Raw genomic sequence first — 16,292 nt, 5'->3', positions numbered from 1 at the left:
GACGCTTGCTCAGCCTGTGTTTTCAGAAGCCTGCAGCAGTAGCAGTGACCTTTGAAATGTGGGTTACAGCACACATTTTGTCTTTCAGACCTATTGCTGACACAGCAAGCAAACTATTGCGGTATTTGTAGTGCCGTTTTATACCTTCACCTCGAATAAAATATATATTTTTTTAAATAAATAATTTATAGGTGTTCCTCCCTCTCTCTCTCTCTCTCTCTGGGGTTTTGGCAGTGTAATTGCCATCACTGCACAAGAGAAGAGAGATTTCTTTTAACCCACAGCACAAAGGAGAAGGGCAGCCTCCCAGAGGATGTCCACCCCACTGCACACTTGACTTACAACTCCATAAGATTTCACAAAAAGAAACAAATGTAAGCCAGTTGCCAAAGCAGTATCAATAGGAACACACTAGTTCCAGAACTGGAGGTAATACAAATTCATGAGCTTTGGCCAGGCAAGAAGTTTAGAGCTTTCCACTCATCACACAAGTACATCTAGGTCTTGTAATCCAGACTGAAAACCCAATTCAACCCTATATATGGAGCAGGTAGTCACAAGAAAACTTGTCATTCATACTGCTGCAAGCTTCTGTCCAACAGAAGAGGCTAGGCATGCTGCAGCTCCCCACCATCCCCACCATGCAAACCTGACTGGGGAAGGTTATGGCCTGGCTATCACGTTGGGCTGCAGCTCAGTTTATAGGCAAGGTGGGCAAGTGCTTTGCATGGTCTTTGTGCCAGGCACTAGCTGTGGCCACCAAGGCATGTGGAAGAAGGAGAGGAATGGCAGCCTCCTGAAATCAAGTGACTGACCTCAAGCAATCTACCTAGACTTTAGTAAAGCCTTTGGCTATGTCTCCCACTGTATTCTCATCGAGAAACTGGTTGCCCATGGCTTGGACTGATATAATCTTCACTGGGTAGAAGTCTGGCTGGATGGCCAGGACCGGAGGGTGGCAGTGAATGGAGTTGAATCCTGCTGGTGACTGGTCACTAGTGGTGCTCCTAAGGGGTCAGTATTAGGGCCTATCCTGTTTAATACCTTTATTGATGATCTGGACAAGGGTAATGAGAGCACCCTCAATAAGTTTGCAGATGACACCAAGTTGGCAGGAAGTGTTGATCTCCCTGAGGATTGGGAGGCCCTACAGAGTGATCTGGATAGGCTGGATCAATGGGCAGAGGCCAATTGTACAAGCTTTAACGAGATCAAGTGCTGGGTCCTAAACATTAGTTATAACAACTCCATTCATTCTTACAGGCTTGAGGCAGTGGTTGACAAGCTGCGTGGAGGAAAATGATCTGTGGGTGTTAGTTGACAGGCAGCTGAACATGAGCCAGCAGTGTGCCCAAGTGGCCAAGAAGGTCAATGGCATCCTGGCTTTATCAGAAATACCATAGTCAGCAGGAGCAGGGAAGCAATCGTCCCTCTGTACTCTGTGTGGCCCTGGTGAGACCTCAAGTACTGTGTTCACTTTTTAATCCCTCATTACAAGACACTGAGGCTTTGGAGTGTGTCCAAAGGACAACAAAACTGGTGAAGGTTCTGGAACACAAGTCTTATGAGATGCAGCTGAGGGAACTGGGACTGTTTAGTCTGGAGAAGAGAAGGGCTAGAGGAGACCTTACTGCCCTCTACAACTACCTGACAGGAGGTTGTGTAGAGGTAGGGCTCAGCCTCTTCTCTCAGGTAACCAGGAGACATAACAGCCTTAAGTTGCACCAGGGGAGGTTCAGGTTGGACATAAGGAAAAATTTCTTCACATGAATGTGGTGAGGTACTGGAACAGGCTGCCCAGGGAGCTAGTGGAACTGCTATCCCTGGAGGCTTTCAAGAAAAGGGAAGATGTGGCAATGAAGGATGTGAAGGGCATGGGCGATGGGCTGATGGTTGGACAAGATGATCATGAGGTCTTTTCCAACCTTAATGATTCAAAGTCTCCACTCTCCCGAAGGACACAATGTGCCATAGGCAGATAGGCCCCAAAGGCTGCCACACACCCGCGCACCCTCAGGCCTGACGACGGCGCCATGCCCCGGCAAGATGCAGCTTCTGGCCCGGCCCCTCCGCAGCTCCTCCTCCGGGGCGGCGCGGGTAGGCTCGGCCCAGGTCCCCGCAGCCGGTAGCCGGCGCGCGGTCATGGCGAGCCTTCTGCGGCGGCGAGCCGCTGCCGCCTCCCGCCTCCTCCTCCTTCCGCCGCCACCTCCGGGACCGGCGGGGGCGCGGCGCGGCAGCTGGGCTCTGCCCGCCGCCCTGGTGCGCCGCGGTGCGTTGGTGGGCGGCCGCTGGGTAGAGACGCCTTCCGCATTTCCCGTACGGGACCCGGCCAGCGGCGACGAGCTGGGCCGGGTGGCCGACTGCGGCGAAGCCGAGGCGAGGGCGGCCGTACGGGCCGCGCACGAAGCTGGCGCCGCCTGGGGCCGCCTCCCCGCCAAGGTGAGCGGCGGCGAAAGATGGCGCCGGCGGGGCACAGGGCGGCCGGGCGGAGCGGGGCGGTCGGGCGGCCCTCAGCCCGGGGGGGGGACGACCGTTATGTGTGTGAGGACGATAGCGGGCTTCTGTCCTTGCAGGAGAGGAGCGCGCTTATTCGCAGATGGTACGAGCTGATGATAGAAAGGAAAAAAGATCTGGCAACGATCATAACGGCGGAAAACGTGAGTATGGCGGCAGATGGAAGGCAGGCAGAGTGCAGCCCTTGAAGTATGCACCTCTAAGCTCCAGATCTGTCCAAATCATAGCTCGTTGTGGAAACATTTCTCTTTTCTAGAAACATAACATATGGATGCTAATGTTAAAACTGAAAGCTGCCGACACACCCTCTATGCGTTTCACTGGTGTTTTTATTAAGTGTTTTACCTACAATGTTAGGTCAAACCTGGAATATGCACTGTATGTTCCTATTGCTGTTAAGTCAGTGGATTATGTTTCAAATGCCTTTTCTTACATACGTACATTCCAGCGGGACCTGGCAGGAATTACACCTGCACTGTGTTTCATGTGGTACAGTGGCAATATGTAAATCCAAACTGCAGTCTTAAGGGCAGAAAACTATTGTGTTTTATCAGATTCATGTGTTTAGAAGGGCAAAATTACGTAAGTTATGCTTTTGTCCCTTAGTAGGCAAAATAAAGATTAGTTTTTTGTTTGTTTGTGTGGTCTGGTATTGCTTGAAATTACCAGTTAGATTTTGTAGCTTATGCCTGATGATAGCAAAACAAAGTTACCAACGAGCTTCAAAGGATGTGTGTGGATATACAGTAACAAGAACAAGCTTTGATGAGGATCATAGTGTTTTTTGGAGGCTTCTTTTTACTGCAGTCTCTGCCTCTCAAGGGCAGGGAAGCCATCTGACAAGTAATTAATAACTGCAGTAATTGTGGTATTGTTTGTTAAAGTGACACACAGTCTTTTTCTAGTCAAAATGATTTTAGTACAGCTTGTAAGTGGGAGTGATGGGTTTTGTCTGCATTAGTGCCTTATTTTGGATCACAGTGTATCTTTAAACCAGTCTCCCTGTTGTGCTCATTTAATGTGTTTGAGTTTGCATCGCAGACCAGTCTGGAAATGCACAGACTGATGGTGTCCTTTTGAATAAAACCATTCTGGAAGATACCACAGCAACTCCTCTGCTGTGTTCCAACAGCTGATGGCCATCAATCCACAAGACCACACCTGAAGGTCTGCAGAGTAGTACACCCAAACACAGTGGTCTTTGACAGAAGCTTTTAAATGTTTTGCCTCTGTTTGTATCTGCTTCAGAATGGCAGTAGCAGCTAATTGCAGAGTTTGTAAGTAAACATAGGCTACATCTGCTATTCCCTCTCCCTTGTGGAATGCAGATATGAAGCTAAGCAAAGCAGTCAAAGTGTGAATGTAGGATGACTGTATGTTGAAACTGTTTAGCGATTGCTGGTGAACTAACACCAAGTCCTTTCTGGAAACAGCAAAGTATGTAATACAGGATTAAAAAGCACTTTGAAAATAATTCTGAAATTATGTCAGTTTATTTGTATTGCTTCAGTCTGCTGCTTACTGCGTATTCTCAATTTGATGTAATCAAAGGGAAAACCTCTGAAAGAAGCAGAGGGGGAGGTCCTATATTCTGCCTCATTTCTGGAGTGGTTTGCAGAGGAAGCTCGCCGAGTTTATGGTGATGTCATTCCAGCATCTGCAAAAGATAGAAGAATCCTGGTGCTGAAACAGCCGGTAGGAGTGGCAGCAATTATAACCCCAGTAAGTGTACAGCTGAATGTTTCAAATCATATGAAAATTTTCAGCTTAGCTTACAGCATGGGGCCTTATGGCTCCTCTTGCCTCAGGAAACACCCCTGTAAAGTTTCATTTCTACCCTGTACCTGCTTCTTCATTGGTCAGTAGTGCTTCTTTGTAACGTTCACCTAGGACAAAGCACATCATGCAGGTCTGTTTAGGCTGCCATGTAACCACAGAAAACAACTACTACTGTTGCTGCAAAAACTGGAGGCAAAATTTCCCTAAGTTTGATTGTTCTTTTCTCTCCTTCTAGTGGAATTTCCCCAGTGCTATGATTACCCGGAAGGTTGGCGCAGCTTTGGCAGCTGGCTGTACAGTAGTAGTGAAACCTGCAGAGGACACACCTTTATCAGCATTAGCTCTTGGAGAGGTGAGCTTTTGTGCTAAGCTGTAGGTTAATGGTGGACTGAAGCTATAAATTAGAACTTAGCAATGGGCTTTGTGGATAACTTGAGCCAATTGCATACATGAAGAGAAGACAAGTTGGCTGAATTGATAGAGAAGTTTTATTTCATTAGACGTCTTTGGAAGTTATCTCTAATGCAGTCTAGACCCTCAAAGTGGATCTGGCCACTGAAGCATGGGAAACGTTTTTGTATCTTTTCTTTGGTTACTTTGAATGACAGCCAGCTTAAACAGGAGTGAAGCTGCACTCGTGACACTGGCATCTGTGAGTTGTGGTGTGCACCTTAAGCTTCGTTTGACTTCAAACCAATTTCTTTAAAACAGTAAACATTAGATGACTGTTCTTCATACAAAATGCACTGATATTGCAATTTCTCTTTCCTTTGTTGCAGCTTGCAAACCAGGCTGGAATTCCAGCAGGAGTGTATAATGTTGTTCCTTGTTCAAGACAACAGGCAGCAGCTGTAGGGGAAGTTCTGTGCACTGATCCATTGGTAGCCAAAATATCTTTTACGGGCTCTACTGCAACAGGAAAGGTATATAAGTGCACAGAATATCCTTGAAGATTATTACTGTGGTTATACCAGAAAGGTAGGGGGAAATGTGTGCTTCCGTATAGAGCCGCCTTCTTTTCTGGCTACTGTGCAGAAATTGTACAAATAAGTGTATACCTGTTGAGGTACTGCCTGTGTTCTTCAGTGTCAGTACTTCACAGAAGGATGCCTGTGTGCAGCTTCTGGATCACTGCTCCTTACTGAATTATAACCTGAGCACTTCTGTATAAAACGTTTGTGTTTCATAGACTGTGACAGCACACTAATATGAACACTGAAATAGAATTTCAAAGGTGCTGCTTGGGAATGGCTTCTGTAGTTGAAAGCAAGCATTAGAGAAGTGAGGTTCTTGTATCAACTTCAGCCTCCTGTGAGCTTTACTCTGTAAGCAGGCTTACTAATCAGTCCCCGGTGAAATCAGTAAAACTGCATAGTATGGCTAAAGATGGAAGAATTCTATGCAATGGCTGTATGTGGAATGAAGGAAAAGCCTGATACCTAAAGCAAATCTTAATACCAAATTCTGGCACACATTAGAAAACTGCTGTGAGTTGTCAAGATTTTTGTTACAAAAAAAGAAATGAACAAGCAAACAAGTGACGGTGTCAGAGTATAATGTCAGCCTGACCTGAATGTGATGAAAATCTTTTCCTTCATTGTTTTCTCAGCAGAATGTAATCTGTAAAGACTTTAATGAAGGAAATTATTTCTTGCATTTGTGATGAGAGAAAACGGATGGTAGAGCATAACAAAGAAGATGCAGATTAACTCCCTGCCAGAGTTAGTTTGTCAGTGCCTTCCATCTGTAAGCTCTGTGGTTCTTTAGTTTGCATCTAGTAGAAGAAGAAATTTCTATGTTTCTTCAGATACTGCTGAAACATGCAGCTGGCACTGTGAAGCGAGTTTCCATGGAGCTTGGAGGGCATGCTCCTTTTATAGTGTTTGACAGTGCTGATGTGGACCGTGCTGTTGCAGGAGCCCTTGCTTCTAAGTATAGAAACTCAGGTCAGGTAAGAGTCCTTGTTTCTGGGAACAGAAGGCTGTAAACGTAAAACATTTCATTGTTCAGAGAAAGATGCTGGGGCCACGCGTGGTTGCGGGCACTTAAGCCAGCTGTCATGCAGCAAGTCTGAATAACAACAGTGTAAAATTACATCTGTGTATTTCAATATATATAGAAGATAGCTGTTACTTTTGAGAGGCTGCAGTAATCAGAATAGGATTCAGTCAGAGCATAGGGGATAGCATAAATGAGTATGTTAGTAGGCAGCTGAAAGCACTTGCAAACAAACTCCAGGAGGAAAGAAAACACAAGTTCAGCTAATTAAGGAGTTTGGAGGAAAAAAAGAAAAGAAGAGCCCACGCCACCAAGTGTGAATTGAAATTCTTTTGCTCAATTCAGTATTGTCTGGTGTGTGTAATTAGAATGTAGTATTTCTTACCGCTTCTGAACCCTGCTCGGTTCAGTTCATATATACCATATACCAGTGTCCACAGAAATCACAAAGCCTTTTTCCAGCATAAGCAACTTAAATTAAACAATGTGGCATACTTTATGCAAATGCTTACAGCTTGTTGGAATTGTATTTCTTAAGTGAGTAGGGTGGCAAAAGAAGTGGTAAAATTAGCTAACAGCTTAGGATGTTGGAGAATAGGCAGAGCGCAGATCGCTGTAGCATCCTGTCATTGTGGCATGAAGGGCAGAATGAATTCATAATGAAATCCAGTATAAACCACTGTTTGCTTTTCCTTTTCATGTTTGTTTTCAGACGTGTGTTTGTACAAACCGTTTCCTGGTGCAAAAGGGAATCCATGACACATTTGTACAAAAGTTTGCTAAAGCCATAGAGAGCGAGCTGCGTGTTGGAAGTGGATTTGATGCAAAAACTACCCAAGGGCCGTTAATTAATGAAAAAGCAGTAGAGAAGGTAAAAAATAAAAGAAAATAAAAATGGATTTTTGACATCTTAAATTCTTTTTTATGATCCATGAAGTAACTCAGAGTTGTGTTTAAAGTATTAACGGTGTGGCTGGAATTGTGCTATTTCCTCCAAGTTTGTGCTTATATACATGGAGAGACATGGGCAGTTAACGTGTCATTCTTATTTCCATTAAAGGAAAAAGAGGTTCCTCCTTCATGAGAAAATAAATCTTCCTAATTGTTTTTTGGCTGTTCTCAAGAACGTTTACTGAAATTGGATCTGCTGTGAGAGTGATGCGGTGTTTCCACAATTCTGAAGCACTGTGATTGAGAATTTACTTTGAAGACATTACGTTGCCTCTGTTTGGCAAAAGCTAAACAAAATAACACACTGAGGTTAAAAGTAGCAGAGCTCTGGATGCTCTCATCATTTGAAATCTTATGCATAGTTTAGGTCTCCTATTTTGAATTACTTATTGACTCCAGGAATTGTATTTTTAAATTGTAGTAAGTCATATTTTCTGTAATATTTCACCCTTTCTAAGGTTTAAGATTATAAATTATTCTTACAAATTCTGAAAATACTCAGAATTAGCTGGGAGACAACGGATGTAACACTTGAATTTCTGTCAAGTATACAGATGTAATTGAATTCCTTCCCTTTCTGTATCACAAAAGTACTGTGCATGTCATAGGGCCGTACACACAAGCGTGCAAACACTGTATAGTTACATAACTGCCCTTCTATTATTTCAAGGGAGTATATTCTAGGTTGAGATTACTACTTCGGTTTTCTCAATGCTTTCTTGTTTTTGGATGAATTGTAGGTACATAGGGGTAGAAAATGCCTTTGCCAGTCCAGTCTTGAAAACTTCCTTCTGTTGCCTGTTTCTCTTTAAATGACAGATATGTACTTCTATTTTCACAGTGCCTGATCATGAATATCAAGTGTACTACTCAGTCCTTTTCTCACGTTAGATATTCTCCTTTCATTTCAATAGAAAACGTGAATGTCTGTTAGATGGGGGATATACTCATAATTTAATTCAAGACAAATTTTGAATAACTCTGCAAATAGTTTGCGAAGTATAAACCTCTCTCCAGAACCTTTGTAATACTGGAGAGTATTATTTCTTCAGTGAAAAATACATTGATGTTCACTTTTAAATGCTAGCTTTGAGATTTTTCTTTTGCATCCCTTAGGTAGAGAGACACATTAATGATGCAGTTTCGCAAGGAGCGTCTGTTGTGACTGGAGGGAAACGACACAGCCTGGGGAAGAATTTCTTTGAACCAACATTACTGAGTAACGTTACGACAAAAATGCTTTGCACGCAAGAGGAGACATTTGGCCCTTTAGCACCAGTTATCAAGTAAGACTCTTTGAGACTAAAACACAGCAATAAAAAATAATGAGATATTGTTTTGAGTAAGATTTGATGGACTGACTGCCACAAGTTTTTGGAAGGCCACACGGGTCTTGTAATAAGGCTCAAGTGTATCTGTGGAAACTTAGTACGTGTATCTAGTTCGCTTGTTTCTCCCTTCACCTGATCTAAGGTGAAGGATTTTCTTTTAAATAGCCTCAACAGTTCAGCAAGGATAATAACAGCCAAACGCTCATAAATTTCATGTTTTGCAGAATGAGGTGGGAGGCAGGAGTTTGCAATTTGTTATGTGATTTGGTAGCCCTGAATCTTTCTGCTTGAGGATGACTTAGTTCTCTTTTCTCCTTAAAATCAATCTCTGCCTCTGTCCGCAGCGATTGGACAGAAGAACACACAGTCGTCTATCATAGCTGAGAGCGCCTACGTGGCTGGGGAAATTAGTGAGCTAACTGATGTGAAAGCAAATGTTTAACTACCAGCATCTAGGGGAAGATAAAACAATCCTAACTACTTCATTGTAGTTTAAATTGAAGTAAGTGGTAGGAACTTCTCCATTACTTTGAATTTAAAATTAATTTAATTTTGAAAATACATTAAAAAAAACAACAGCAACACCTGCATACTGACTTATTCCTGATAAAGCTGCTTCTTGGCAGTAAGTCAGCAAAGTGCTGGGTGAGCGGCAGGCCTCACTGGTATTCTTTTTTTCTTTATATTGACAGATTTGACACTGAAGCAGAAGCTATTGCCATAGCAAATGCAGCCGATGTGGGTTTAGCAGGTATGCTTCTCTTATCATCTTCTTATCTGCTTTCTATAAGCTTCAGTGCTAAGGGAATTTTTAATGAAGTAACAAGCATCATATCAGTAAGTATCAGTTTCTGCTATTGTTCCTCCTGACTTTATTTTCATTTTGCATCTCTGTGTCTGCATGGCAGGATATTTCTATTCCCAAGATCCAGCACAGATCTGGAGAGTTGCAGAGCAGCTGGAAGTTGGAATGGTTGGTGTAAATGAAGGCATAGTCTCCTCGGTTGAGAGTCCTTTTGGTGGGATAAAGCAATCTGGCATAGGGCGAGAAGGTTCCAAGTATGGCATTGATGAATACTTAGAAATAAAGTACGTCTGCTTTGGAGGCCTGTAGCAATCTTCAGAAAGCACAATCCCAACATCTTGGAGAAGAGTGCTGTAGTTTTAAGAGCTTTTTGAACCGGAAATATGTAATTAATGAAACTTTTACCTTCTTTAGAAATAAGCAACCCTGTCCTGTATGTGAGACATATTGAGAACATTATGTGCCACATGTTTTTACATGTTTATACTATATGAGTACATTGTTTTTCAGCAATGTGATCACAGTGCCCATTACCTCTAAAAGGGAGTAGGGAAGAAGGCGCATTTATTATTCTTAGATCACCCTCATTAGTGGGGGGACTTGGAAATTTCTGCATTATGAAAACAGATCACAATCTGTGTCAAGGGGAAAACAGACCACCTTTTTCTACTGCCTTTGAATGTGTGTAGGATGGGGGAAGTGTTGGTTATGGCAGACTGCCTTTAAACTTTTGAGCAAACACCAACATTTTATAATGTGATTGTATAACTTTCTTTTAGAAGCAGGCATGTCTTTTTTTTTTTTTTTTTTTTTTTTAAACTGTGGGATAATCTGATGCTTATGAAAGATGAGGAAGTGCTTGGCTACAGCTAGGAATCCATGCAGGTGAATGAACAGCTTTGTAAGTGCATCTTAATACTAGCTGCAGAGCTGTCAGCTGGTTCAGCCTTTGGCCTTCTGAGCAAAGAGCTGTAATTGGTGCCTGACAGCCTGCAAGTTTGGGATCAGTTACAGCCCCTATTTGGTATGTATGTGAGTCTCAGTTGTTCAGAGAAGACAGCAGTGCAGGACAGTAAGTTGTTGGCTCAGTGAGGAAGATGGTATGTACAGCTGCAGGAATAACTTACAGAATTTTAAGGGGACACTGAAAGGCCTGTATGAATGAATCCCAAATGCTGACATGAGAACATATATGAAGTCCTCTTCTGTGAAAAGAATGTAACTGTCCTTTGGTAGAAGGAAGGTCACTGATGTAAATGTTGCTCGGTGTCTACAATGTTCCTCAGCACCTCCAAAGAACATGAACGGATGGTTCATTTCCTCTGGGCTTTGTGCATTGGATTTATGGTCACACAAGCAAACATCCATTATTGAGAAAGGTATACACATTTTTAAACTGGGGTAACTTGCAGTCTAATAAGGATATAAATAATTGTAGGCAAGACTTTTACCCACAATTCCACTATTTTAATTGACATCTTTAAAAGAGATAAAGATTCTTTAGTATGGAAAAAAAAAACCAACAAAACATTTCCATGGAAATTGGAAGAAGTCCTTTTTACATAAAATGCAATATTAATTTGGCAAATAGATCAGCACTGTAGAGGCTAAGGAGAAGACATTTTGTTTCCTCTGGTTAACTTATTTGGTGGGGTTGTACCCATTAATTATTACTATTAAAGGCAGGTAACACATCTTCATATATATATTTATACAGTAATGAATGTACTCTATGAAATGGACTATTTTAAGAAACTTGATGCAATTAGGCAAAAAGGTACCAGGTAACAAAATACCTAAAGAAAAACCAGAGCTGAGTTTTAGAGGGTTATTTTTTTTTCTTTTTATGGTTGCACACAAGGTAGCATTAACTGCTACTCATTATTTCTAAATACCTGTTATGGTTGTATTTGTGTAACACCTGAGAACAGGTGGGTGTAGAACATTGTCAGTGGAATGTATGCGTGTGTATACATCCTGCCAGCTGAAGGACAAGCAAAGGACGCTAACTGCGCATCAGAAATTTCTAATGCACCGAGAATGCACATTTACAGTGGTAAGGACTGGATACTGTTATCAGTTGTAGCACATACGCTTTCTCTGAAGAACAAAAAGGAATAGCTTAATTCTACCCACATAAATTGCAAGAAAATTTCTAGCCAGCTTCTGAGCTTGCACTACTGAGTGCACAAGCTGCCTGAATTTGGGGAACATGACGTGGAACAGGGAGCCTTTTGCCAGCTCTGACTGCTGGTAAATTTTTACTCCTTGCAAAATGGAGCTCAGCAGAAAAAAGCAGTAACCTGGTGCCTGGGTACCAATAGTACAGCGATGAAGGCACATGTACAGATATTGTACACAGGTCGGAATATCTGCCACTTCAGTTGCACAGACTTAAAATATGCTTGCACTATGAAATCAAGGTTAAACTTATCTCATTTACTGCTGTATGACAGTGCAGTCTTGAATGTAGATGTACTTCCTGGGACACTGCAGTTGGAGAATTAATTTTTTAGTCTGCTGCTCTCTTCATTGCAAAATTAGTGATCTCATGCCTTGGTGAATTTAAAATCTTGATGTAATTTTTAAGAATAGCACTGTTACAGTTAATGAGTACATGTTTACTTTTTTGTATATATATTTTTTTAACTTTGCCTGATAACAAGCACAAACCATAATTAAATTGTATAATGAATTTGAAAAATACCTTTGTCTAGCTAGATTGGAGCGTGGTTGGATTCCAGCACAGTATCTTTGTGTCATTAAGGTCTACATTAGTAAGCACAAAATAATCTTACAGTTGTTTTCATAGCAAAAGCTGTGATTCTTTAACAAAAGACATACTTGAATCCTCACATTTGAGTTATGTTTGTGATGTTCAGAAATTTCTGGATTTAAGACTGTGATGGAAAAACATTTTCAATTAATAAATAACTTACGTGAAAGCATTGGATTTTGTGCTTCATTACAATATTCATTGTTGAACTCACAAGCTGACAGAAGCAAAAGTAACTCCCATCCCTCAGATTTCCACGGATACTTTGTTGTGCCAGGTTTAGCACTGGAAAGAAGGATATTTCTCCGCATGCAGATATTCAGATATGCAGATATAGGTGCAAGATCAGCTATCCCAGTTGCAAAGCCTTGAATCTAAATCAGGTAGGTGAGATTACTTTGACATATTTGTATGCCATGAGTTATTCCATATGCAAATCTTTTATGCTGAATCAAACATTTTTCCACAAGAGAGAGGCCTGGTGGATCACAATGTGTTTTCCTGCTTTCAGGGTGTGAGAACCTGTACAATTCTCAAATTACTTAAAATAGGTTTTTAAAAACCTTATTCTCATCTGTCTCAGCAAATTATTCCTGATTTCCAGTTCAACCTACCAAAGGTCAACTTCCATCTCATTTTCTTATGTTAGCCTTTTAAATGCTGCCGTTTGACCCCTGCTGTCTGTCCTCTCAGTGTAATGAATTCTTAAGAAACTACATTTACCTGTTCTACTAAAGTTAAACATCTTTAGCTTAAGGGGCAGAAATTATCTCCAGCTATAGTGAAAAGATGTTTGTTTGTTTGGTTTTTTTTTTCCTTTTCCTGGTAAGTCACTCGAGGTAGTGCTTGTCCATTGCTATGCTAAGCTGGAAAACACATACTTAGAGCAAGTGAGGTGGCTCCAGGTCCTGTTAACACCCATCTAGTAGCAGTGAAGAAAGACAACTGGTGCTTAAATGTGAAATACGTATTAGTAGCAATATCTAGCATTTAGTTTTGTTTACAATAGCTGGTTCTTGTTCTTCACTCCCTCTTGTCACCAAGACCTTTGGCTTTAATGAAATGCATTAAGTTAGCTAGAGTTCTGTGGCTCATCCATTTACTTGGCAGACTTTTTTTTTTTTTAAGACATCTATGATTGATTTTATGTTTTCATAAGCTTTGCAGAATGTAAATAGCAGTTTAAATGTTTTGCACATAGTAAAATAGCTTATACTGTTCTAAGCTCATCATTCATTCAAATGCTGTTGGGAGTTGGGCAATCTTGCAATTAAAAAGCATCATTTGACTTGGCAGTGAAGTAGCTGTTATCACTGCAACTAGTGCAGACTGGAGGATAACTTTTTGTTCTTTGTCAGCGCTACTGCTTATACAAGGCTTAACCTATCCTAAGCAAAAGGCTTAAAAATGGTATTCAGAAGGTTGCACAGGCAATTAACCCAAGGACAAGCAGGACATGGAAATTCTGTAAATCGAAGTAAAGCAGCTTCTTCTGCTTCCTAATATACTGAATTATGCTACCTCTCTGCATAAGATACCTTTTTGCTTTTGTCAGTAGCAAGTCAAGGGATCAGATATTAGGCTGCTTTTAGACCTCAGCTATGCTATGCAATTTGTCTCCCTTAGCCCGCCTTGAGTATTAAGTCCAAAACAGAAAGTACTGAGTTCCTAGAAGAAAAGACAAAATTTTATTAGTAGTTACATAAATGTAATAGTTTCAGCTCAGAAACAGTTCCAGTTACGATACACTGTCATTTTCAATAAGTAACATTTGTTAGAATTGGATTAATTGTATAATTAGCTCACCCATCCACCCCCAGGGAGAAGTTTTTCTATACAAAGACCAGCTACATGATGTGTGGCTCATCTGCACCTGGTTCATACCCTAAGCAAAATAAAGGTGGGTTTTTCTGTGTTTTTTCTTTATATTTTGTTTCTAAGCTTCAAGGCTCCCTTGTCAGGGGGAGTTCTGGACGTAAAAGGTGTATGATGATATAGGTTTTCCATTGCTGCAGAGGTATGAGCCCAATATTCTAGTTAGGTATCAGTGATAAGCAATAGCTGATGTTTCTAATTCACTTCTAACTTCTAGCTTCTTCCTTCTAGAGAAATGTTTTCCTTTCTCAATTGTTATAAAAATGGCTCAGAAGACCAATATTTGTCATTCTATTACTGCCATCCCCAAACTCCAGCTGACAAGAGCCCGCTACCACTATACTGAGGTGCAGAACTGGTTTCACATGTCGCCTAAAAGAAGGATAGGAAATTTGCCTAGGAAAATTAGGAACTAAAACTAGGAAACATCCTTTTTTTTTTCTCCCTCTGTAAATAAACGCCTCTACGGTTAAACTGTTCACTTTTTTTTTTTTTTTGAAGTTCTCAACAATCCACTCTCAGTGAAAATGAATGGCCAAACCACAGGACAATAGACGCTTTGGATGTGTATTAAAGCAGACTTGCCCAGGTAGATTTCAGCTTGTACTGCAGCAGTGCTTTAGCTAGGAGAATTATAAACACAAAACATTATTCGCAGTATGACAGCATTGAATACTTGAACCTCTTTAATGCATCAGGCAGTAATGGCAAGGAAGTTATTCTAAATATATTCCCTACTTAAAACAGAGGCAGCCCTTTTACACAGCTAAATAACCTCTACTTGTGCATGTTATAAGCCAGCATCTATAAATGTAAAACCAAGATGGAAGTGAGAATCCAGAACTTACTCCAAAGCTATGATGAACTCCAAGTGTTGGCACACTGTTTGTGATCTAAGAGAGCATCTTACCAGTGCCAAGCTGTGAATTTCTTTTTCAAGGGACTAAAAGCCATACATGGCAAGCTGTATCTTAGAAGAGCAGAGAAGACTGTTGGGAAAGTATCCATCCTTATTTCAGAAAGAAGCTGCCATGCACTTTCTGTGTAAAAAGGAAAGCCGTGTGGAAGTAAATGTGAAGATTGTGTACTTGCTTCAAACCCAAATGTAATTGATAATCCCAATCAGAAAGCTATCAGCAGTCCTGCGTTCAGCCATCGTGTTTACACCTGAAGAGTTCACTTTTTTTCTCTTTCATTCCACCTGACATGCACCAGTAAAGCAGTTTTTCTAGAACTAAAAACGTCACTGAATTGAAATAAAAGCCTTGCTATATTCACTTCTTATTTCCTGACAAAATTATGCTTGGCCAAATGATTCACGTGATATTGAATTCACAGAGCCAGAAACATTATTTTAAAATCTTGGTGCAAGTTTGTATTAATAGCAAGCCTTGTACCATGAATGAGGAATTACTTATCCTTCCAAGGACACCGTACAATTACGCCATTAGACCAAGAGGCTTCTTGAAAAATCAGCTTCCAAAATGTAAATAGAAAACAATCAAGACATCAAAGTGTTACCTCAGGGACAGCATTCTGTAAGCATCTTCCACTTGGAAGGCCTTGGACAGTTTCTTACTTGTTAAAGGGAGAAATATTTAGCCAAATCACACGATGATCTTATGGTGCACGAGCTTGCCACTGATCTCAAGGTTGGCACCTGCAGCAAGTGCATGTGTGGGAGAAACAGCCCAGGGAATTCTGTAGCACTGATAAAAACAGGTTTCTGATCAGCTGTTTTACTAGAGTACTCGAAAGAACCATCTGCTACCCTTCAGCACCAGGCTTGAAAAATGTAAAATAAACCCCCAAACACCCAAGTGACAGACTTGACAAAACTGAAGGGTGCTGACTGCACTGACATGTACCAAGCAGTAAGTTCATTGATAAAGGCACACTAGAGACTTAGCATAAGCAGTAATGGAAAGATGCTGTGGAAGAAAAAGCTGGAGAGCAGACAATATATAGCACAATACTAAGGACTGGCTGAAGTTTGTCCTATTGAGTCTTCTTACTGTAAGAAGAATGCATTCCTGTGGTATGTGAGAGGTCTGTATGCAGTATGAAGCCCTGGGCCTCAGCATTTGACAGGGAGATCAAATCTATTGCAGCCAAGTATTCAGGTTCCCAGTTCCTGCAGAAGAAACACAAAGAATATGAGAAGGATGTTGGAACAGAAGAAATGGATGGCCTTCAGCTTGTGAAAAAGTTAACAAAGAAAATGGAAAAAATGTTTCATTAAAAGTTTGAAACTGTATAGGAG

General features: G+C 41.2%; 2 protein-coding genes across 6 annotated transcripts in view; one reads left to right on the top strand and one right to left on the bottom strand.

The window, feature by feature from the left end:
• Nucleotides 1-2,105: 2,105 nt before the first annotated feature.
• On the top strand, nt 2,106-12,326 carry ALDH5A1 (aldehyde dehydrogenase 5 family member A1). Its single transcript, XM_418909.8, has 10 exons — nt 2,106-2,439; nt 2,574-2,657; nt 4,066-4,236; nt 4,529-4,645; nt 5,073-5,216; nt 6,101-6,244; nt 7,004-7,162; nt 8,359-8,528; nt 9,266-9,324; nt 9,482-12,326. Exons 1-10 carry the CDS (start codon nt 2,143-2,145, stop codon nt 9,685-9,687), a joined length of 1,551 nt encoding a protein of 516 aa, XP_418909.4. The 5' UTR covers nt 2,106-2,142; the 3' UTR covers nt 9,688-12,326.
• Nucleotides 12,327-13,819: 1,493 nt separating this feature from the next.
• The window catches only part of KIAA0319 (dyslexia-associated protein KIAA0319 homolog), a 50,844-nt gene continuing 48,371 nt past the window's right edge, over nt 13,820-16,292 (bottom strand). For all 5 annotated transcript variants that reach the window (XM_426033.8, XM_046933905.1, XM_025147640.3 and 2 more), the window contains one exon: nt 13,820-16,163. The gene's annotated coding sequence lies outside the window, so the exon portion shown is untranslated. The remainder of the gene's footprint in view (nt 16,164-16,292) is intronic.

The sequence above is a fragment of the Gallus gallus genome, chromosome 2 (genome assembly GCF_016699485.2).
Source record: "Gallus gallus isolate bGalGal1 chromosome 2, bGalGal1.mat.broiler.GRCg7b, whole genome shotgun sequence".
NCBI lineage: Eukaryota > Metazoa > Chordata > Aves > Galliformes > Phasianidae > Gallus > Gallus gallus.
This window is presented reverse-complemented; position numbering and strand designations above follow the sequence as displayed.